At 44.5% G+C, this 25,125-nt stretch overlaps 1 protein-coding gene across 19 annotated transcripts in view; it reads left to right on the top strand.

The window, feature by feature from the left end:
- ZNF618 (zinc finger protein 618) overlaps positions 1-25,125 on the top strand; it is a 275,207-nt gene that overhangs the window by 234,145 nt on the left and 15,937 nt on the right. For 17 of the 19 annotated variants that reach the window (XM_019475707.2, XM_014602702.3, XM_019475706.2 and 14 more), the window contains 3 exons: positions 367-423; positions 11,644-11,688; positions 24,818-24,895. In XM_019475707.2, coding sequence (XP_019331252.1) covers positions 367-423; positions 11,644-11,688; positions 24,818-24,895 — 180 coding nt within the window. The remainder of the gene's footprint in view (positions 1-366; positions 424-11,643; positions 11,689-24,817; positions 24,896-25,125) is intronic. The other 2 variants (XM_014602704.3, XM_014602703.3) reach the window with 2 other exon arrangements.

The following is a 25,125-nucleotide window of genomic DNA, read 5'->3' as shown; positions in this document are numbered from 1 at the left end:
TAAGTGGATGTACCTGATATAATTTCATCTGAGCATTTCTATGCGAGATTCAGTGACCCGACAAAATCACAGGTCAGAAGAAGAGCACTGCATGCCTCGCTGGGTTCAGGCAACCCTTGTGCTTCAGGGTTGAACCAAGCACTACCTGAGAAGGGTTAGGAAGAAATGTTCCATTGAGCCATGTTGCAAAATATTCTGTTGGTGAGGGGTTATATGCATGTAGAAAGCAACTGTTATGGCCCTCGGGGTTGAAGTTTACTACGGAAGACGGTAGTGAATTGAAAAAAGAGCTATGTGTTAATAAAATACCGGGTATTGTGCTATGGGGATCAAGCCTGTACTAATCCAAGTTCACCACAATTACAGCAATTCATTCTGGGACAGAAAAACCAAAAGAAAAGAGATGTAAGCAGAACCCATCAGGTGAGCTTATCTGTGTTTCAGGCCCTTGTGCTATCTAGTCATCCTTTTCTGCCTCTTATCCCAGGGGTGATAAAAACCATTCCTTGTCTTCCTTGATCACAACACTGGGCAATTAAAAATTACAGTAAATTCTTTAGTTTGTGTAAAATGCCAGGATAATTGATTAGAGATCCAGTACATTTCTGAAAATGGCCATTCCATACTCAACAGACCTTTTCTCTAAATCAGAACTCCTGCTTTTAGTGGTTGGCATTTTCCAAAGTATTTTTCTCACAAAGTATGTGGGGTTTTCAGCGCAAACTGCTTAAGGTGTTTTGTATGCCCCATTGAAAGCCAAAGGCAGTTGGGTGCCTAACTCCTATAGGCCCCTTTGCAAACTTCAGCCAGCTTATGTTCCTTATCCGCTCCTCTGAGCCCTGCAGAGCCAATACAGCTATGGGAGAAGGGTATACATATCTTCATTCCTGTACATCATCAACAGAATAGTTTGAGTTCAACTGCAGATCAGTGATTTAAACCTGCACAGGTATATTGAAGGCCTGTAGGGTTTGCCTGAGTAGCACTGACAGCCTAACCTGAAGATTGGCTTAACTGGAACATGATGCAACTAGAAAGATCTTTACATGCTGGCTAATGCACAAAAAGGACCAGGGAGGTAGAACTGCAGACCTGGCAATTAGACAAATGTATATTTTTTATCTGTAAAATGAACAGAGCTGATTTGCAGTCATAATAGATAAATAATGCACAATCCCACCGTTCCATTTTTACATTCCAAACACCTAGTCCACCACTCAGGGAGAGAGTCACTGCAGTAATCTGTTAGACTACAAACTTTCTCTTTTTGTTTTAGTTTTTGTCATGTGAAAAAATTAACCCAGTGAATGGAAAGAAGTTGAGGAGACAGTGCAAAAGAAAAAGAGAGAGGGGGTGGAATATTTTGGATAGCTTGAGAAGTCAGGATCATTTAAACTACTTTTCAGTTTTACCCTGTTATTACTCATTTTCAGGCACATCACAAACTCTCTCCCCTATCTCCCTGTACTGAATCAAGCTGTATGCATGGTTCTGTTGAGTCAGCTTGTATGGCAGCTGACTCAACAGAACCATGCATCAAGTAAGAAGACCCTTTCCAAAAATATTTTTCCTTGAGTATTCTGTGGTTTGTTCATCTTCTTTCATAATGGCAAGTGCTGCCATGTATATTGGATGTGTTTGTGTTTTATTTTAATATCTTTTGTGGGGGAGCTGGCAAGTTTTTGCAACAAGGTAGCCTAAAATGGTGCTTGGCCTGTGAGAACTGAGTGATACCAATGAACTCTCCAGGGTTGCTTGTGCGATGTGTGTGCCCTGCCTGAGCAAAGTTAAATGTGTTTCTTCTGGGTCAGGACATGAGAAAATCCCAATGTTACGGTATTTGAAATGGCAGCTTCTACACAGTGAATGCCTCCTCTAATCCAGCTCAAAAATAGCCTGACTTGTAGGGAATTAAACAAAATAAGCACTAATATATCACCTTAAGGAAGTTCCCTTTCTTGCATTGTCCTTCACTGTCCCTTTCTGCATCCCTCTTTTTTGTCTATTCCCGTACAGCTTCATTTTTTTCTTTCATCCCCACTCTTTGCCTTCTTTTGTGCTGCTTTCTACATGACATTTGCTGTCCTCCTTGGCTTGCTGCCCAGCCATCTTTTATTTGCTTTCTTCATAACCTCAGGAACAAGTTCAAAACAGTATTCTCATTAATGGCAATATAAGCATCCTGAGATCAGTGTGATAGACTGCCAGCGCATATCACATAGTGACTGATTTTGTGCCCTGGACCAGTGGGGTGCCAATGGGGTGCCGGGATGTGACCTGTATCATTAACTATAGTGTGCACTGTCCTGTCTTTTTCTTTCCCCCATTTCTTCTTTACATAAATGTGTTCAGTGTTTTGCACATCTTATATGAGCTTTAGATATCCAGCTCTCTGGAAGTGGTTCTGGTATTCACCCACTGCACAATGTTGCTTTTTCTTTCCATCATACAGCTTTCACATAGGCAGAGTGGAACAGCTGGTAACAGTGCAGTTAAGTGTATAATAGCATAGCGCCACTCTCTCTCAATCATCCCCACCTTGGTAGCTGTAATATCACCTCAGCTAAGCTCCATATTCTTTCTCCTCTGAAGAACATGACCCACCCCTGGAGGATTGTGCATTCTGATTCTGCACAGCAGTGTGAGAGCAGTGCTGTCCTTGTTACCCAGCCCCAGGAGGTTTTGGGGTAGGAATTACTAAGGATATGTTTGACTGCTGCTTAAATTTATGGTGAGGATTTAAAGTGTTTGCGTCTAATTTCTGAGCCCCTAAAAGAATCTATTGTCCAAATCTGTGTCTGGGGAGAAAGGAGCAGCTGAATGAGTTTTCAGAGAATTCCCTTGCTAGGCCTGAGATGCATAGAGCAAGTGCTGCTCTTATAACTGGCTCCATCAGTATGGTAGGCTGGTCATACTGAAATGCCAGTGAAGATGAAGCAACCTCTAAGAGACCAAAGTGGTGATAAGACGGTTGAAATTTCCTAGGCAAAAGCCTCTTGGGTGGAAACATAATGTTTCACTCCTGGAAATGGGCTCCTTGTTAGTTTGAACTCAGACTGCCAAATCTCATGAGCTGCAAGTCCTACACCTTGCCTGTGCCATGACTTCTCAGTCATACAAATGAAACACGCACAGAGAAAAGTGATAAAATAGGACATGTCCTCATTACACAATGTAGCACCGCTTAGTAGCTGTGTCTGAGTCCATCTGTGAGAGCACAATCTCACCCCAGTTCTGTGGGATGTGCATTAGTGTCCATGGATAGTTGTCGCTTGGTTTGTGTTGCATTGCGTTTGCTAGAGAAAGCCCATTAGTCAGTTATTCTAGCAACCCCCCAAAATGTACCATCTGAGGCTGTCAAGTAAGTGCTTGGGGGAGAGCGTCTTCAAGCCAGGCTGGAACACAGAGCTCAAGTGTTAATGAGGCTGAACTATGTGAAAGAACCTTGTGGTCTCTAGCAGATGGCACATGGAACAAATTGCCAAAATCCCTATACTTATCTCATGAGGCTTGCATCTTCTTAACATCTTATTTTCCTTAAGAAAGCAAAATCAGAAGCTAGGTAGTATCTTGTGCACATGTTTTCCAAGTGACAGCAACAAGTAAAAAGGACACACAACCTTCCAAAGGTTGTGGGTGAAAGGGACCTCAGAAATGTGCCATTAAAGCTGAGGAGAGGTCATGATGTAACATGGTAAGGCCAACAAGAGCTGGGGAATATCATAGTGATAACTGTCAGACAAGGTTCTTTGGGTAACTCTGATATCTAGATCGGATATCTAAAACCTTGTCTACCTATGTCCGTAGACCAGCATGGCTACAACTTACATCCCTGATACTGATAACTGGGCTTTAGACATTAAGGCAGCAGGATATTCTCTATATCATTTAAGGAGAACATGAGACTGGGTTTAAAATTGTCTCAGCAGATGGATTTTTGTTGAAAGTGGTTAATCTACCCTAAGAGTGGCTGAAATGCTTGTGTGGTGCCTTAAAAATACCATCCAAAGGAAACCATAAAACTTCCTTCTGCACTGTGTGCAGCACAGACAACCTGCATAGAGACTCTGGAAATGATGTGTGTCTTGCTGAAGTTCATTGTCTCAGCTGAGTGAGGTGCAGATGGTTTAATTGAGAGTGGTGTTGGTGTGTTGGGATTCATTCACTGTTAATCCTCTAAGGGGAAGTTAAGAGCAAGGGCTCAGTTAGGAGAAAAATGCCTTCCTGGTGTGTTTTACCATTCATTTAATAGTTTTAAGATCCTTAGATCCTCAGAGTTTTCCTTTTTCAATTTCTCAGAGACCCAAAAATTGTTTGCCAACCAACTAATGTAATTCTTTTACTAAAAGAGGGATCAGTTTTAGATAATTTGGGGCCTGTAGGAAGATGCAAGTGATAAGGAAAGCAACACAAAGGCAAAAGCACATAGACAAGGGGCTGCAGCAGGGGCAGGAAATTATTTTGGGCAGAAGGCCACTTACCAAGTTTTGGGGAGCTGTCGAGGACTGCATGGGGAGCCTCGCCCCTTGACAGTTGCTCCGCCCCGGCCACCATATTGGGACCGGAAGTGCGCCCCCCCCAACCCCTAGCCTTTGCCACTAGAAGTCTCTCCCCTTGCCCTGGAAATACTCCTTTTGCAAGGAAGGGTGCTGGAAACTGGAATAGAGAGAGAGACACACACACACACACACACACACACACAACATCTACTATAACTTATTTTAATTCTATTTTAAAATATTTTTGTACTGATTTCTGTGTTTAAAAAAAGTGTATCTAGAGGTGACTGCATAATAGCTCAAAATACAGTCCTATTGTGTGTTTATGTGGGCAGTAAGGGGGTGTAAATGGCAGGGTGTGGTTGGGGAGTGTGTGTATGTGTGTGCGCACGTGGTGGGGTGTGGGTATGGTGGCGGGGTGTGGGGTATGTGGCTGGGATGGGGGCTGTAGAAGGGTGTGGGTTTATGGTGGGTGGGGTGAGACTCTGGGGCCTGCTGCGGCCCCACTGCCTGCTGGGACCTGCTCTCGCACCAGGGCCTGCCACGGCCCCGCCACCCACCATGGCTCCACCACCTGCCAGGGCCCCCCATGGCTGTGCAGCCTGCCAGATCCCTCCAGATCCAGCCACAGGCTCCCACTGGGTCCTGCTGCTGCTGGCCGCCTGTCATCTTTGACAGGCAGCCATGGGCAGATAAAAATTAATTTTCTAAAATTTTTAGAGGCCCCACAGGCTGAATAGAATGGGCTGCCGGGCCAGATCTGGGCTGTGGGCCGTATTTTGCCCACTTCTGGGCTATAGTTTTGGACTGAAACCCAGGAAATCCATCTTATGTTCCCAGCTCTGCCATTGAATGTATATGCTGTATAATCATGGACAAGTGTCTGCCCCCTTTGCATCTGTTTCTGTTCCCCCATCTCTTATCTGCCTTGTCTAGTGGGACAGCCTCTTTGGATCAGTGATTCTCATATATGCAGTACCCAATATAATGCAGCTATCATCTTGTTTGAAGCCTATAGATCCTTCTGTATTACATAATAGCACCAGTAATATCACCCTTGGGCTGTCTGTGTGGATTAAAATCAATGATTATATAAATATTAGAGGTTCACTGATACATCAGTCCAATATTGGATCAGCACCTATATAAAGAAAATTGGCTGTATCAGAAATCAGCCTGATGTGGCCAATATATGGCCATTGCATGTGCGAAGCCACAGCGCAGCACATAGGCAGCAAAGAGCACAGCCCAGCAGCTTGAAGAGCTGTGTGCAGCTGGTAAGTCTGTTGTGATGGACAGGGAAGGGGGAGGGAAGGGGTGTGGGGAGGCAGATCAAGTCTCTATGGTGAGGAAGGGAATGGGGCTAGAGAAGGGGCTGCCCAGCTGGGGTGGGGCACAGGATGGGGCTGCAGCTCATCTGGGGGGGGCGGGGGCGGCTCCCACCACTGCATGCACCCAAGAGGACACGGGGGGAGAGGGGGTATGCCCCTAGATCTGTGCGGGGCAGGGCAGGGCAGGGCAGGCTTCAGCTGCGGACTGGGGTTGGGGCCAGGGCCAGGACTGTGCCAGGCTCTTCCCAGTGGGGGGACTGGACCAGGCTGCACTCAGGGTGGGTGGCAGCGCTGCTGGGAGGGGAGGTTGGGGGGGCTATGGTGAATTTTGGGGTGGCTGCAACCCCCTCAACCCTCCCTCCCAGCGCTGCCCACCCCAAGCGCAGCTCTGGCCCCAGCCCACAGCTCCAGCCCACCGCACTGCGCACAGATCCGGGGCACACACCCTCTTTCCCCAGGCCCTTTTGGGGTGTGTACAGTGGCAGGAGCCACCCCCACCACCCCGCGTCACCCAGACAAGCCGCAGCTCTGCCCCATGCACCGCCCCACCCCAGCTGGGCAGTACCTGCCCCAGCCCCACTCCCTCCCTCACCATGGGGGCCTTGATCTGCCCCGCAACACTCCTTCCCTCCTCCTCCCCTTCTACCACAGCAGACTTACCAGCTAGACGCTGCTCTCCATGCTGTATCGGAAATCAGCTATTGGTATCAGGCCCAAAAATCCCTATCGGTGGACCCCTAATAAATATTAGACTATTAAAACAGATTCTTTTTTATTTAAAAAAAAATCTTTTAAAAATAAACCTGTTTAAATTTTAAATTGAAAATCAAATTAAGGATTCTGTTTACTATAATACATTAAAATCATTTACATGAGATTTTAAAGCAATTCTGCATAACTGTAGGTGTTTTACATATAAAGTGAAGGGGAAACATTTTTAACTTCAGTCAACTTGCATTTTAAAAATAGTACATGTGCTTCAGTCAGTATCTTTATTATTATAGAGTTTTAAAGGGGAGAAAATTTAGCATTTACATGTTTGTCAGATGTTAGTGGACTGAGTTCTGTTGTGCAGGAAACTTGATTTTGGTCACATTTTGGTTTTAGTTCTGGTAGCAAGGGACAGAAACAATATCATCATTTAAACTAATTAATTAAAAGTAAAGAAACCAACTGCAAAATGAAAAAGCAGGAAAGTTTGTTTTCTACTGATCAGTGAATAAAAGCCATCTAAATGCAGCCTAAAATAAACATGATCAAAAATGCTTCTTTCAGCATTTGCTAACATCATAAACTGTATAGTTTAACATACATTTATTCAGATACTTAATCTCTATTATTCTTTGCATAAATGTGCATAGTATCATAGAAAATTAGGGTTGGCAGGGACTTCAGGAGGTCATCTAGTCCAACCCCCTGCTCCAAGCAGGACCTTCCCCAGTTAGATCATCCCAGCCAGGGCTTTGTTGAGCTGGACCTTAAAAACCTCCAAGGATGGAGATTTCCCCACCTCTCTAGTAACCTGTTCCAGTTCTTCACCACCCTCCTAATGGGAAAGTTTTTCCTAATATCCAGCCTAAACCTCCCGTGATAGATATAGTGCATGCTTCTGCTTAGCAAAAAGGAGGACCAAATTGGGTGTAGTGCCTATGTTTTGTTGTAATTTAGTGCATTTTAAAGATTATCCAAACCAGTGAAAATAAAACTCTCTTCAGGGAATGTAGCAAAAATGTAAAACCAAGATTAAAATTAGTGATTTTCAAACAACAAAATAGTTACTGAGTCTCCCCGATGCTCCTTAGAACCTCTGCTTAACCATGTTTCTTCAGGAGAGGTGACTTGTGACACTCTCCAACACCTTTGACGTATGGTTGTTTCCTCCAATATCATCAAAGGAATGCACCCTCATATCTCAAGCAGTCTGTCAGGAAGGATGTGGCCTCATCAAAACATCCCTCCATCTGCAAGGAGTAGTGCAGACACACTCTGGTGCTGCACCCTGTCAGCTGGTTTCGGATGGGCTCAGAAAGATCTCAAAAAAAAAGGTTCCACTTCTTGTAAATGAGTCAAAATGGCTTCTCCTCATCACAATGGTTCAGCCATTTGGAGAAGCAGACTTACATCATGTGACTTGTAACTGATCACAGTCAACTAACCAACCTGAAATTCAAAGAAGAATCTCTGGAAAAAATGCAGCAAAGTTTGCAGCTAACCTAAGCACATAAATATGCAATACAATATTTGCTGAAAGCCTTGGAAATGTTGTCAAGTAGCTCCACCTCCCCAAAAGCTTTTCAGTCTCAAAAACAGGTCAGTGTTGATGTAAAATCATTTAGTTTTGAATATTTGGCCTATGTCTGTTAGTAACCCACAATCAGAAATAAATTCAGCCATCTTTTTCTTTTTTTGGTTGACAGTATCCCTTTAAGCCCAAGGGAAAGAGATTTCTGTTTTTTATTCACAAGCCCAGTTCACCTCATGGATGGCTGTCTGATTATATGATTATGCTGCAAGGCAAATTGCACTTCAGACATGACAGCACCAGAAAGGCTTGATCAGAGCTCAAGGCCCCAGCCTAGAAGGAATCATTCTGTGTTCCTTTTCAGAAATGACTCCAGTAGACACATACACTTAGAGCTGTGACTCCAGAGACAACTTCCCGTTCAGTGCTTTACCTGCATTTGGGTTGTCTCCAACTTAGTCAAATATTGATACATTGAGCCAGTTATTAACAGACAGGGAGAAGGAAACACTGACCTTGAGCCTGAACCAAATCCTGCCAGTTTTTCTGCAGCCAGAGGGCATCAGTTCATTGGGAAAAGCAGTAAAACAATTAACCTGCGAAATGTTGTAGCAGTGCTATAAGAAGTCATAACTACACTGGGACCAAATAGCCACACATATAGCTAGTTTTGGTTTGCAGTCTTCAGACTGACGCACAAGAGTGATGGGCTTGAGGAAAATGCCACTAAGACAACATGGCATAGTCACAAGCAAAAACCCTTCATGTTTATGGAGAATATACAGAATAAGAGATTATCAGAACCTCAGAATGTAACTGTGGATTACTGAAGATCTTCTAATCGCTTGACCTTTGAATAGGTTCTTCTCAAAATAGCTGAGGCAGGGCAGGTATAACATTACATTCGTGTGATGCTGACACACAGGAGCAGTGTCCAAATTACAAGGCATAAGTACCTTAATGAGGAGAAAATAACAGGTACTAAAGGGTTCATTCATCTGGCACTTAATGGCTATACAAGTACTAGTGGCTGGAAGCTGAAGCCTGACAAATTCAAATTAGAAATTGAACACTTTTTTTACACAATGAAGGTAAGTAACAGTTTGAACATACTCCCAAGGGAGGTGGTAGATTCTCCATCTCTTGATATCTTCAAATCAAGACTATCTGCCTTAGTTGGACACAAATTATCAGTCTCAATACAGGCAGTCCTCAGACTTACAACACAATTGGTTCTTGAAGACCACATCTTAAGTCTAAACATTGTAACTCGGAACTGATTTTCCCATAGGAAACAATATTATAAATGGGGGGACTGTTCCTGAACCAAGGCCCAATACCCTATTTTCACTAAAAAAATAACCCAGAATTTTGTACTCAATCTATTATAGATGAGTCACATAGCTACGTTAATATATTTATGTTGTAAATAGCAATCGTATTGAGTTGGAAGGACTTCTTTGAGGTGACTTTGCTGGACTTGTTGAAGGGCTCTTGGTTGGACTTTTTGAAGGGTTCTTAGCTGGAGTCTTCTCAAGAGTCTCGGCTGCAGGTTTTTCTGGAGTCTTGTCTGCTTTCTTAAAGAAAGTGTCCGAGCAAGTTTGGACAGATGTTCTCCAGGGAGATAGGCGATGCAGCAAACTTATTCGCTGGCATGGCGTTGTGTCGGATCAATTGTTGTAAAGTCGAAACTGGTGTCAGAAAGTTGAAACAGGTTGTCAGTTTATAAACGTTGTAAGTGTGAAATGTTGTAACTTGAAACATTGTAAGTCGAGGACTGCCTGTACAGGGGAAACTTGACAAAATGCAGTAATTTCTGCATTTTGTCAGATGTGCAGAAAACAAGATGAGAGGATTTGATGCTCCTTTCTGGCTTTAAACTCTATGATGTATTGAAAAGAAAGAGGTGTATAACTCCTGAACTCTTGCCGTTGGCCAAGACATCCAGGAGAGTTCTCTCTCCGCAGCAGAGTAACAAACAGAGACAATACCTTAATAATAAGGATTGGGAGGGTATTTTGGATAAAAAGTGCCACTTGTCCATGCAGTGCGTTATTTGCGTTTCGCCTGGAAAGATGAAGGGATGATACCACACAGAGCGTATTGATTTTTATTGAGAATCGGAGGGTTTTGTTATCCTCCCAGCTCAAAAGGGAGACATGGACAGTGTTGATTGTGACTGACACAAACCTTAGCTACCTTTAGGGTGGGCTGATAGAGCTCTCTAACTGAAGCTGTAGGATGGATCATCAAGCATGCTTGTATTTTATTAAATAAAAATGTCACACTGGAGGGGAGAGGGAGACAGAGTAAAATCGAAAAGAGCTGCAGTAAGTAGAATCCTGTATATGCGGTGTAGGACCTTCTTAGAAACAAGTAGCAATGAAGAGCAGTTCCAAGAGGCATCCTTTGCTCATCATCAACTAGTAGAAATGATTTAAGAGTTGTCAGTGTTCTGTGCCTAGTACTGCACGGCATACTACTTAGTGCCATCCATTCATGCAGTTCCCATAGTGCTGTCCATCCATGCCTTTTCCCTACCACCACCAGTCCATCCATCCATGCATTGTCAGCTGGCCCCCTGCTGATTAAAGTCCTCTTTAGCATTACTGGGCTTTTTCACATTGAAATACTTAGCAGGAAGCCTCTGTGCCTTCTTGATATCCAAGCCTCCCCAAGACAGTGCTAGTCAGGATTTTATCACAGAATGAGGCTCTTAAATTCATCAGAAATTTAAAACTTGGGCCAGTCTCCGTTATTGTTGTTTGCCCCCCTCCACATAGGTTCAACATGCAGGGTTCCTCATCAGTGACCATACTAGCAAGCCTGCACATGTCCGAAACTGCCCTGGGCAGCTTTACAGGCTAGCATGATGCTTCCTGCTCATGCTCCAGTCTTCTGTGGTGCTGGCTTCTGTTGACTGAAAGCTACTGAGCATTTCAGGATTTCCATTCCTTTTTACCGTGGCTATGTCATGAAAAGGAGGAAACTTGCAAATGTTTGATGTTCAGCAGGATAATTCCATGTCATAGTCCCATAATCCAGCTCTGAACACAGGCACCAGTTCTAGATACAGGACCAGTTACCTTATCACCTATGCTATCACTCATCCCCAGAGTGGGATTTGACCATCGTCTTCTCCGCAGTCTGCCAGGCATAGTAGTTGGGAGAAGGTTGCACATTGAGTCTGAAGGTTTCCAGTCAAGGTTCACAGCCAAAGGTTTTGTGAGGAGGCCTGGAGTTTCTTGTATTGGCCTTGATTTTTGTGGTTCAGTCCTAGTCCTGTATATTTAGCATTAGGGTATAACTTGGAAAAAAAATGTCTGTGGACATTTCAAGGTAGAAATGCTACCAACATTAAAAGAAGCCACTCGTGGGAAGCTTACTGAGGCACTGAGAGAAAGTATGTTCCTGGAGATGTAGTCATTTGCTATAAATGGAGAGCCATGCCCTGCAACAGCTAATTTTGGAGGTTTGGCATAGGCAGAAGGATGAGCAAGGGTCCAGACCTGTGTAGGATGCAGCAAGGTCTCTCCCAGTCTCAATGTTTAAATCTCTTTCTTTTTTACAGAAACCGCAAGTCCCCTGATTTCAAATCCTTTCCCGCTTTTACAAAGTAAGTGCCATGGATGTCTTGTGGTGCACCTTGGTGGGTGTTTCCACCTAGCCGCCTTGGTTGTCCTGCCCTATTAGTACTTTTTTCATGAATAAATGTTTTTATTACTGGGCCAGTAATAATTAAAAAAATGAAATGCCTCACTTCTGTGGCTATTGTTTAGGGTTTAAATGAGATAGAAATGAATGCAGGGTTCTTAGTCGAGTTGTGGTGCTGTGCATGGCTGCTGTGTCTTTCTGAATCACTTTCAACCTTTGAGGAGGCAGATGACAAATTTATGGAGAACGCTTGTTTTAATACACCCGTGTTTGAAGACTAAAAATGAACCCAGTTTTGAGTTTCACACCTTCACAAGGAAGCGTGTTGTAATGGCTTGACTTATTATAATCACTTTCCAGGAACAGCTGAGACCCCCCCCCTTCCTTCCCCTGCATGAGAAGGTGCATAGGAAGATAATGAGGGATTGAAAATGATGGAGTGGGGAATGGATTGTTCCAGGTAGACTTTGAGGTTCGATTGCTGTCACTCATTCTTCAAGAGAAGGGAAAGCTAACGAGCGTCCCACACTTTTAATAGACAGGGTAACTGTGTTGTGTTATCCTATAACTTTTATCCTTGTTGTTGTTGTTGCTTGGTTTATTGCTTCATCTGACGAGGTATCACCCCAGCAGGATTCGCAGTCTAGGGTCTTAGTCCTTAACCATGAGATGCCCCAAGAGTCCTGCTTGTTGATTTTATTTTTATCCTTGAGGGATGGCAGTGGCGAAAGAATCTTTCTTGCGCTCTTTCTCCCTCTCTCTTTTTCTTTCTCTCCTTTAAAGATTTCAAAAACAAGTGGGATTTCTCTGTTGCTAATTGTAGTGATATCTGAAAAACCCAGTTGGTTACCAAGCAGATTAGCTATAATGCACTCTGCCCTGCATCCTAAGATTATTTAGAAACTTAAGTGGGCGCAAAATCCACTGCCTGAAAATGAGACCATTCACCATGTGAGAGCATATTATACTGGAGCTTCAGGGTCTGCCACTTTGTTTCTGACTGTTTGCTGCCTGGATTTTAAGGTGTCGATTTTATCCTACAAAGGCCTTAGCAACCCTTGAGAGCATGTTGCCTAGCCTGCCATTTGGCCCTGGTTTTCAAAGGGTAGGGGCCAGCAGGAGCTACTGTTTCAGGAGTTACTGTTCATGAGAAATGCCAAGGGTTGGTTAGGCATCCTATCATCTTGCTCTGTTGTGGGTGACATTTTTCAGGGTGATTTGCTTCTGGTTGGACTTGCAGAAGGATAGACAAGGAGCCCTTATAAATCAAGGAGTACATTGTTTAGGGCTAGAGCTAGTAGAGGAATTGGAAAATAACTTATGAGAAAAACTTCCTGGGAATTTTCTGGCATTATTTTTCATCAGAATTTTGACGAACAGGATCAAATGTGTATCCTCTCCATTAAGGAACTGGGAGGATGAAGGAGCCGCCTCTTTCCCATATGATTTTACCACCATCACAAGCAATGGGCATGGTTGAGTGTGGGGTTCAAAATGGAGGAGATTGGCATTTTCTATTAAATGCCTTCCACTTCATGAGCTTCACCAACCCCAAACTAAGCTCAGCTGTTTTCTCCAACTTAGCCATGGAGGGCAGGTGCTTGGCATAGGAATGTTGTTGGTTTAATTGACCTCTGTGCAAATGCTGTTCTTGCCAGAGCTGACTTCTGTGGTCAATTTGTTTCCTGGCTTTAGATTTGTAATTCTTGGTCTTGTATAATACTGGTAAAAGTACATAGAGCTATTGGGGAAAGGCACATTAAATAAATGCATATAAACTAGGCTTGCATATTATGTTAGAGCTATTAGCAAGATGCACAAGGCTTTGCTGCTAGTGATTCCTATGGAGGTTTCACTTTTACATTTAAAAGAGAACTTGGCCATCTAGTCAAGGTTACCCAGGCCTGCTGGGCTTATAGAAAGGAAAGAGAGATGGATCATAAAAGGAGATAGAAATGGGAGTATGACTGAGTATGAAACACTTCCAGGGAGTCAGGGGGAAGAATTCATGTTGTGCTAGGCAGCCAGAGCCTTTGATGCTATCAAAGGTTCAAGATGGGTTTATTATTTTCATAAGAGCGGGGAGACTACAGTGCTGGGAGAGAAGGGGTTCCACAGGGCTGGTGCAGTATTTGGTTGAATTTGGGGAAACTTTTTAAAAATTGCCCCAGAAAGATGATCACAGGGCCTTTTTCTATGTTGCTTGTCTGTGCTGTCCTGTCATTACCTCCTTATGTCCACATGAGTTCAAAAAGGAAATTGCATATTTCCAGGATAGACCCTTTAGTCTTCATGTCCCAGCGTGCCTGAACCAATAAGGGCCTCAGAGCTCTTAGCCCTGTTGGAAGATGGGAAATGATCTGTCAGTAGTTTTCCAAACTTTCAGTAGTTTAGAATATTTTGCCACAAGACAAGTGAAATCTCCTGGGCATGGGAGAGCAGTCAGACTCTGGCATGTGTGAATTAAGGCTTTCTATTGCTACATGGAGAGTAACTCTGCACAGTACTTGTTTTTCCAGAGTCAGTGGACTAGGAGCTGTTGGCTGGCACCCCAGCTGCCCAAAGTTTCCTGGCCATCATCAGATGGGGAGGAGGCTGGAGAATTTTGGAGATTTCCAGTAGTGTGAAGCCTTTGTTCTAAAATTTCACCTCTCTTGTGTGCTGTCCATATCCCTCGCTGTCTTTGCTAAGCCGTACTCCATACTCTTGCCAGACATACCCAGGCTTTAAGTCCTAATTTCCTTTTCCCCAGAATCCAAGGAGACCGTTCTGGTTTTGTGCTAGAAGTGATTGCTTTCAGAGCTTACCCCTGGCTACAGGGGGGCTAAGGTGACAGGGGATCCCTCCTTTCCTTGCCAGCACACCAGTCCAGAGCTCTCTGCTATCAGCTTCTCTTCTAATAAAGGAGTAGAGAAACTGGTGAGGCCCTAAAAAGAACAAGTGAGCAGTTGTCAGGGAAAGGAGGAAGGAGAAGCATTGTAACAGCTGCTCCTCAAGAAAGGAGTGCAAGTGTTTGAGGTGAAGTCAAAAGGAGTTGATGAGAGATGCTAGAACTGATGGGTGAGAGGGAGTGGCCGATAGATATAGGGGAAGGGTTGTGTTGTGTCATACAGCCCAGATGTAGAATGATATGCAGGTATAACATATATTCTTCTGGACTTTTGTCCTATGCTATGTAGGCGGGTCTGGCCCATATGACATTTGTTGTTTAGGCATCAGACATGCTTTCTTGAGGAAGACGTATGGAATCTATAGCACGAAGTAAAGTTGTTGGTAGCAGTGGTGTTAGCATCAAAGCCAAGCCCAGTCTGTCCATCCAATTTACTTTCTGCTCAGTAAGAGTCAGGGCCCATCTCCACTTCTGCAATTGCACAAGCTCCTGAGCAAGGCTGTGTTACACAAAGAGACGGGCATGATTTAGGAGTGAGACACGTGGGGCTGAGCATATCACCCATCCCTACTCTGTAGGGGCTTCCCTACAGCACTATATAATGAGGGAAAGTTGAATCAGGCATAGCTACAAATCTGCTGTTGCACAGCATCTCTGGCCATTCTTATCCCTTGGTGTCAGGAATGTAGTGGTATGCTACCTCAGCCACTGTGTTGACTTGGTCTCAAAGGGCTGGGTCCATAGTCTTGCAGATAATATTCTTTCACACACCCCTTTACATCTAATCAGTTTCTTGTCTAGCTGTGCAGGTTTATCCCTTACACTTTTTTTTTGCATACAAAGTTTACTTTACAAAGATGAGTGAGTAATACCTGCCCACAGTTATAGTATTTAAAGTCAGTGGTGTTGGGTGCGAATGAGATTGCACAATTGCTTAACACTTTGGTAATGGGGGCAGTATTTAATATGGGTGGTTTAATTTTATTTTTTTTAACCTTAAGAGTTTGCAGAATTCAACTTTTTTTAGGAGTACTGAGGTCATAAAAAGAACGGTAGATAGTAGTATCTTATCCATAGTTACATTTTAAGGTGTGTTCAGTAAGGGTACACTCCGACTCCACTCCAGTCCATACACTGGATTTCATTGTTTCCCAGTCCATGCATGTTAGAATGTCGAGGAGTTGTTTGAAAAGAAGGGTCGGCCTCCCCTGGCGTTCTGCGCGTTTGGAACGTTCTGGTTCTGTAGTGGGTAAGTAAAAAGAAAGATCTGGTACATGGCCAGAATCTAAACCTACAGTCCTTCCAACCCAAATGACCTTATTTTATCAAATGGGTCTTTCCGTTTGTCCTGGTCTCTACCAGGAGAGGAACAACTAAAGAGAAAATAGACTTGACTAGACAGAACACTGACAAAGAAGTAAATGTCATCTATCTGTGACCATTGAGAACCCCATGTGTTGGGACTTATCTGGTGAACAGTTGAGACTTCCAGTTTCATAGTGAACAGATCTGCTAGTGTTGAGCTGAATGAGTCTCTGGATTCTGCAAAGTCTCTCCCATTTTGGGGAGCTCATAGTAAGGGTGTGCAAAACGGGCCATATTCAATTCGGATTTGGATTTGTCCCGAATCGGGGACAGTGATTTTATTCGTTGATTCAGATCACTGTCCTGATTTGATTTGGCCGAATCCACATTTGAAGATTCAATCCTGATTCCAAGAATCAGTGATTCGGCCATAGACACAGCTTTAAATGTTTTTTCTACATACCTCAAGGTACCAGGCGCGGCTTGTGAACGCTGTGATGTCGGGGCAGATGGAGCATCCCAGGGGAGCACGGGGGAGCACCATGCTTCTGGTCCACTTCCAGGTCTGCTGCTGAGTATTCTGGGGAGCCCCCTGCGCTCCTGTGGGACACTTCATCCACCCCAGCATCTCAGCATTCACGAGCCGCCTGATACCTTGAAGTATGTAGAAAAAACATTTAAAGCTGTGTCTGTGGCCAAATTGTTGAATCTTTCCAAATTGATTTGATTCGGAGAGATTTAAAGGGTCTCCTGATTCAATTTGAATTCGGAGATTCATCCACCAAATCAGGCCAAATCTCTGCCAAGTGGAATCAGCAACCAAAGCTTCACACAGCCCTAGCCCATAGGTATGTAATGCTGCTAAGATATAGATGAATATGTAACTAGATTGCAGATTGAATGTTTCTTGTTCCTTAAAGACTGCATTAAATTCTTTTTATCTGTCTGTCTTTCATATACACACATTCTCACACACTCATGCACACACACATATGTACACACATTAACAACTATTTGCAACCAGGTAAAAGGAGTGCTGGAGATCACGTCAGGCCTAAAACAGGCTCCCTCTCAGCCATCAGTTCACTGTCATCAGCTGAGGTAGCTCCTGTAATGAGTGGTCACTGTGAACTGTGACTACCAAACAGAAGCAAACTGTCTGCACTTTTAGAAGACCATGGTACAGATTTGAGAAGAAATCACTGTCTCATCCTTAGTCCTTTTCTTTTTAAACTACAAGTGGTACAGGTGTGGAGAAAATGTGGCTTAAAAGAGAAGATGTTTGAGGGGCATTCCAGGCCTCAGCTCAGCAATGAAGACAGTAACTAAAGGACTCAAAAGGATCAGTAAGATGAATGAAGTTGGCAGAACAAATGGCACCAATGTGAGATGATGGACGAGTTATAAGCTGGACAGAGCTAAGCCTGTGAGGGGTGCAATGCTCATATTGTAGGTGTAAGGATGATTATAGCCAGTGCCAGGATTCTTTCAGGGCAGAGCAGTGATATACTGCGTCTCATTCTCCATGGATCACAGACACTTAATTGTTGCCACTTTAATTGGGAGAGAGGGGTAGCAGTACCTACTTCATCACCTCAGAGAAAACCTGTAGTTTAATTTGTGTCCTCTGTGGATCAGTTCCATTTTGTAATCCCCTCACTAGGATGAAGATAGGAAATAGCAGCCTACAGCCAAATGGACAGGAACTAGGAACAGGTAAAGCTGCCCTGTTCTTTGAGCTAGATTGGATTTCAGGGGCTTAGGAAAGTCTGAGGGCTTCAAAAGACTAAAGGAAGGAGCTATATGGAAGTCATCTCAGCAAATAAGGCAGAGGCTCGTGACTTGACCCTTGGCCTGTGTTGTGGCTGTGGGTGAGCTGGAATGGGTTTAGGATTTGTGTGACTTTAAAAGGTGGTTGGCAGATGACAGAGTCCTTGTTCCTGAAAAGGTTGTAGACAGCAGGTCTGGGTCCAAGAAGGAACACAAGGGAAATGGGTCACGCAAGGGACCCAAGAAGGGATGTGTCCAAATTAGGATGTAGTAAACCCACCCAGAGAAAAGGATTTTCGCCACAGCAGAACAGGCCATCTCAGATGGACTGCAGGGAAAATAGGAACCATATTGTCTAGTCCATCTAGAACACCATGGTCAGGGTGTGTTATCAGCAGGGATTTTGGTTTTCCTTTTCCTACAGAAAAACAGAAAAAAAAAACACAGCCTTTTCTTTTTAACAGAAAAATGTGGATTTTTCATTTTAACAGAGAAACCCACGGATTTTCCACTTTGACAAAGAGCCGTCTGCAGGCTGGCAGAGTTGCAGCCTGCAAGAGCTTCTTGCAAAAAGGACGGCAAACCCTAGGCCATGTCCCAAGTGGGAGGGAGAGGGGAAAGTGGTGGGGCCTGAGCTGTCAGCCAGGGGTTGGCTCAGGTTCACTTTTCCTCCTGGAGCCTTTGAGGTAAGTGAGGTTTGCAGGGGGCTGGGGACCCCTCTTGCTGGGCTGAGGAGCTGTGGGATGGGGGCACTGACAGTGCTGGGGGTGGGGGTGGGGCTGGGGGGGCGGGTGCAGTGACTGCCAGGCCTGGGGGTGGGAGATATGGGAGCTGTGAGAAGAGCCAGCAATGGGGGTGGAGGGCAGGGCAGGGGTGTGTGGGTGAAGGCTGAGGGAGCGGGGAGGTGTCTATGGGAAGCCCCACATGGAGGGCTGGCCCAGCCAGATGGCACATGGACCAGGAGATGCATACCATTGGGCTGGGCAGGAAGCTGCACATGGAGGCACAGAGTTGTGCACCACTGGGCCAGGTGGGCTTCATGCCTCCATGTATGGCTTCCCGCTGAAGTGCTAGAAGCCCTACGTGGATGCACAGAGCCTGCCCAGCCCGATGGTGCACGGCTCCCAGTCCACACACCATCAGGCCAGGCCAGCTGACTCCGTGCTTCCACATGGGGCTTCCAGCACTCCAGTGGGACGTTGCCCATGAAGGCATGGAGTCCACCCGGCCTGATGGTGCACGGCTCCCATCTGCTGTGTTGCAGTCTGCATGTGCTGACACAGAGGCAGCCCAGCCTGGTGTGAAGGTTCACATCAGTAGGCTGGGCTGGCTCCGGGCCAGCACATGCAGGCTCTGGGACTCAGCCAGAGGCGTGCGCCACCCAGGGCTCTGCCTGCCACGGCTATGAGTGCCCTGAGGGCCTGCTGCTGCTGAGCCACCAGTGGTGGGGGCTGTACACCATAAATCTCACACCTGCCCACAAACCCTCACGCACATCTCCACACTCCCCCACACCTGCCCATAAACTCCATATGCCCCCACACCCCGCAACAACAGTTTACAACCCCCCACATACTCCCATACCCACCCCCCAGACATACCCACACTGCCCACACACCTTCACAACCCCCACATAAATCCCACATACCTCCCCCACAAACCCCACACCTACCCACCAACTCCACACCTTCACAAATCCCCCCACACACACCCCACACCTACCCCCCCAACTATACAAAGTACTTGCATACATTTCTAAAGAAGGTTCAAATAATGTTATATTTTGTTTAATTTATAAAAAATAAAAATAATTAATTTTGCATAATTTTGAGTGCTCCTGTGCATAATTTTGAACTTTTCTGTGCATAATTCTTTGGGGTGTACAGACTGGTCTTAGCAGGAGCTTTGATTTTCCATGATGAAAACCCAAAATCAAATCAAAATTTAAAATTGGTTTTATTTTAGTGATGGAGGCACTGGCAGGCTTCCAAATTGATTTAAAACTGTAAATACATCAAGAAAACATTGTGTTCAGCTGATATCTATATATATAGTGGCCTTTCACAGATTTGGGGGGGGTAATCAGAGAATTTGCATTGTTGTGTTTTTATCAGTGAATTTGCCATTTTTTTATCAGAGAAAACCAGGATCACTGGTTATCAGTATTTTCTCATGCCAGTCCCCAGAGGACCAGGAATTACTCTCGTTCCCAGTTTCAGAATCTTGGCTCTTTTTCTCAAGCTGTAGGAATTCATGGGTTTTTTTAGCTTGGTAGGTCCTCAGTGCATTCCCTTGTATGTTGGCCAATGTAGCAACTTTTGGTCCACTGAGGATGTGTGTGTTCCTGGAGGGACTGCCTGAACCTCTGACTTCTGGAGTTAGCTCTGTGGCTCAGTGTCACTGGAAATAAAATACTTTTCCCAAGCAGCTCTAGCTGCTGGCCTTAACTGTGTAGAGCATTTTGAGCAATTTGGAAGGTATAAGGCCAGGTGGGTTAAAAAAGATGGGTTGGTTACTCGGGCATGACCCTTCTGTCTCAGAGCAGAGCACATGGATGTGGGATGAGGCTCAGGAGAAAAATCATCAGGAATTAGCAGACTCAAGAATGATTCAGAAGCGGTAAGCCATTCACCCAGTGGGGATGGTTAAAGAGGCTTCTTGTGAGGGAGACCAAAGGGATTTGTGATGGAGGTGAGTTCAGAGACAGGGCAAAGAATCATGGAGGACTACAAGAATTCAGAAGGCAGTTATGAGGGAGGCTGAAGAGGGGGAAATTAATAACAAAAGAAAAAAGGGGACCAAAGGAGGTAAAAATACAGAAAAATAAAAGACAAGACATGACTAAAAATAGAAAAGTGGAGAAGAAAAGGAAACAGGAAACAGGTAAAATGTTTTGGCATTCAAAAACATGAGATGAACTTGAAGCAGGAGAAGAGGAGGACAAAAAGAAATGGATGAGGAAAATAAAAAGGGAAGCAGGCACTTTTTAGGGTACTAAATTTTGTTAAATGTATTGATTCTCTTATTTTGTGCTGTACTTCCAGAAAGATGCCCTGTATCTGAGTTTGAATAAATGCAGTGAGCTGGCTGACTGCTTGGAGCACTTGCATTCAAACAGTTCCACTTTCCCAGCACTTGACACAGGATCCAGCCCTTGCTCAGTGGTTGAGCACTAGAATCTCAACCTTTTAAACTTTATGGTGCTTTTGGTACTGAAGAAAAAACTATCCACCAAAATAAATTAAAACATTGCTGTCTTCCTCAGCTTGTTGGCAGCCTGAAGCTGATACCAGGACACGTGATTTGTCCCATTAATATAAATGCACATTGACTCCAAAACTGCATGATAGTTTACAAGTTGCCAAACAGTTTTCTGCTCCCAATCCACCCAAATTGCCAGAACTTCTAAATGTATTCTACTCAGTTGTAAAAACCACTCTCTTCTCCATAGACAAGGTTTTCTTGGGGTAAATGTGATATCTTTTATTAGACCAACTAAATAGGTGGAAAAATTGTTCTTTGCAAGCTTTTGGGTACAAACACCCTTCTTCAGGCACAGGAAGAGTTTGTTGTTGCTTTGGGTGCTGTCCTGTGTGGAATGGAAGCCAGTATGCAAAATGCAGGTCTGTGAAAAAGCAAATACATAACAGTGAGGATCAAGGCCCTGTGAGACGATAGATGTGAAACAGGTAGTTGTGGGGAAAAGGGGGGATTTTAAGTGGTGATAGAATGTAGCTGGTAAAATGCAGACAGGTTACCTGGGGTTATCAAATGGCAGGCAGGTTATAATGTGCTGTGAATCCAATGTCCATATTTAGTCCATGATTGTTTTTATCCAGTAGATTTATGAAGTGAAGTCTGTAGGCTCGTCTACGAAGGGCGTTTTGTAAATTCCCTTTGGGGATTAGAACTGAGAGATTGGAGAGAGAGTGGTTGTTGTCTTGTGTGAAGTGTGCGCCCACAGGTAGTTGGGTGTTCTTGTCTTTGATAGATAGCTCCCTAGGTTTCAGTGTAAGAAGCCTTTTCATTTTTGCTTTATCACACATCGAGCTCTGTTCTAAGTGCTGCTCTTTGCTATCTGCTGTCAGGAGTTATCTGGAGTTATAGCCAAGACAGTCTTGCATATATTTTGGAAATAAGCAATCTGGACCTTCTGGCATGGTTGCTGTTTCTGTTGTACATCTAGAAGAGGTATGTGATATCTCAGTAATAAACTATATCTTTTTTCCTAAAAGCTTAGATACATATCTGTAACAGGGCGGTTATTTCTAAAGGAAGCAATCCTTCGGGCACAGAGGGAGACTATCCCAGTATGAGGGAAAAGAGGGAAAGGAGCCAAAAAACTTCCTTGACTAAACAGGGAAATCCAGGGGAGCCTAAGGGCAAAAAAGAAAGCATATAGGTGGTGGAAGCAGGGGGAAGCTACCAAGGAGGAGTAAACCTACTTGGCCTGCACTTGGGTCTCAAGATGAGTCTCCTAATGGGTTCTTAGAAGGGCATCAGATGGACACCAGTGCACCAACTGTCGACGCTGACTTGGTGCAGAGTCACTTGGATGGACTGGATGTGTTTAAGTCAGCAAGCCCAGATGAGCTACATCTGAGAGTACTGAAGGAATTGGCCGGTGTCATAGCAGAACCACTGGCGCGGCTGTCTGAGAACTCGTGGTGCTCGGGTCAGGTCCCGGAGGACTGGAAAACGGCCAATGTGGTCCCTATTTTCAAGAAGGGGAGGAAGGAAGATCCAAGTAATTTTAAGCCAGTCAGTCTCACCTCCATCCTTGGAAAGGTTTTTGAACAGTTTATGAAAGATCATATTTGTGGGAGTCCAGCAAGAAAAATAAGGCAGCAGGGCAACCAGCATGGATTTGTAGCAGGTAGATCATGCCTGACCAATCTGGTTTTGTTTTATGACAGGGTCACAAAATGCTTAGACACAGGAGTAGAGGTGGATGTCATTTTCTTGGATTTTAGCAAGGCCTTTGATACAATGTCTCCTCCTATTCTCCTCAATAAATTAAGAGGCTGTGACATAGATGTTTACATGGTCCAGTGGGTGGCAAATTGGCTTAGTGGTCGCACCCAGAGAGAGGTAGTAGACGGGTCGCTATCGACCTGGAAAGATGTGGGTAGTGGGGTCCCGCAGGGTTTGGTCCTTGGTCCTGTACTCTTCAATATCTTCATCAGTGACTTGGATGTGGGTGTGAAGTGTACTCTGTCCAAGTTTGCAGACAATACTAAATTGTAGGGTGAAGTACACACTCCAGAGGGTAGGGAATGATTGCAGGCAGACCTGGACAGGTTAGAAAAGTAGGCAGTACACAATAGGATGTAGTACAACAAGGACAAGTGTGGAGTGCTGCACCTAGGGCACAAAAATATCCAGCACACCTACTGGCTAGGAAGTGACCCTTTCAGCAGCACAGAAGCGGAAAGGGATCTCAGAGTCATAGTGGATTCCAAGATGAACATGAGTATTAATGTGACAAAATCATCAGCAAAGCTAACTGCACTTTATCATGCATCAACAGATGTATGACATAGAACCAAGGAGGTGATACTTCCCCTTTGTGCGGCATTGATCAGACTGCAGTTAGGAGTACTGTGTCCAGTTTTGGGCGCCGTACTTCAAGAAGGATGTTGATAGACTTGAAAGGGTCCAGAGGAGGGCCGCTCATATGGTATGGGGCTTACAGGACAAGCCCTGTGAGGAGAGACTGAGGGACCTGGACGTCTTCAGCCTCTGTAAGAGAAAGCTGAGAGGTGATCTTGTGGCCACCTACAGATTCATTAGGGATACGCAGCAAACAAAGAACAATGGTCACAAACTGACAGAGACCAGATTTAGGCTGGACATCAGGAAAAACTTCATGGTAAGGGTGGCCAAAACTTGGAATGGGCTTCCAAGGGAGGTGGTGCTCTCCCCTACCTTGGGGGTCTTCAAGAGAAGGTTGGATAGGCATCTGGCTGGGGTCATTTGACCCCAGCATTTTTTCCTACCATGGCAGGGGGTCGGACTTGATGATCTGTTGAGGTCCCTTCCGACTCTACCATTTATGAATCTATGAACATGCTGTAACACCAGACTTTACTCTGTGCCTGGCAGTCAGTTATATACATAGGTCACATACTGCGCTTATATTATTCTTATGAAGCATGATACCACAAAGGAGTAGTGCAAGTATGCTGGCATACAGGAACGTCTAGAATTAAATCTTTAAATAATTATGGTGCTATTCATGGTGTCTTGTACATCTTAAAGTCAGTACGCTGCAACTAATACGAAAACTGAATTGGAAGCCCACACTTTCAAGCCAGCTCAGTGACAAATTAAGCTTTCAATTTTGCTTCTCCTCAGATAGAAGTAAGCTAAAAACATTCAGCTGGTTCATGGTCAGGTGTGAATTGTGTGCACAAATACTCACTGACCAAGACACAGCTTAGAAACATTTCCATCCCTCTCCACTGGCTGGGAATTTGGCTCTTGTGCTCTGCTCAGCCCCTTCCATGTCCTGTTCCCTTTCCCCTGCCACCTGCCTGCAGCTCATTTTTTTGTGCTGTATTCCTATTCAGCCTTTCTGCATACCCTGGCTGCTGAGCTTAATGTCCTTCAGCCCACCCAACAGAACTGAGGCTTGTCCAGTGGCCAGGAAAGCACAGACCTAATTGTCCATGCAGTGCCCCTGTTGCTTGAGGACAGTGGGATTTGTCACAGCCCAGTTCCCTCTATGGGTGGGAAAAGGGGATAGGGGAGAGATCTGCCTTCTGACGCAAGAAAGGAGTCAGGAGCTAGAAATGAAAAAACTGGATCTAAAATTAAATTAACTTTTAAGGCACAAAAGAACAAAGAGCTATAAAAAGAAATAATTTTAAGCAGCTGTGAATTGGATGTAAATGTATAGCCTTTATAATCATCCACTAGTCTGATAAGGGACCCAATCTTGCAAACACTTGTGGATGTGTTTAACTTTAAATGTGTGTAGTTCCAGTAACTCCCAGGGGCCTGCATGTTTAAATTAAGGACATGGAGATATGCTTGCAGGATCAGATTCTGTGGCTGTAATTCAGGAGATGCTATTTCTCTGCATATTCTATATAATTGTTCTGAACTGATTTCTTCTGAACAGAACCTTACACCTGTGGAGCTTGTGGAATCCAGTTCCAGTTTTATAACAATCTCCTGGAACACATGCAGTCCCATGCAGGTAAGTTGGGCACAACCAATTCATATGGTTGAATGACAGAGTTTCACCTGATGCCAACTCCTCTCATTGTGCCAGTGGAGTTTCCTGTGCTTACAATTTTTAAAGACCATGCAATTTCACTTGGCATTCTCAGGGGAAAAAAAGTTAGATGAACTAGAGCATGGGGCAGTGACTCCCAGAGCACAGGGCTCTTTAAGTGATTTAATGGGTATTGCAAATCACTTTCTGTG

This window comes from Alligator mississippiensis, chromosome 12 (genome assembly GCF_030867095.1).
Source record: "Alligator mississippiensis isolate rAllMis1 chromosome 12, rAllMis1, whole genome shotgun sequence".
NCBI lineage: Eukaryota > Metazoa > Chordata > Crocodylia > Alligatoridae > Alligator > Alligator mississippiensis.
Note: the sequence above shows the minus strand (reverse complement) of the source record. Positions and strands in the feature narration are given on the sequence as shown.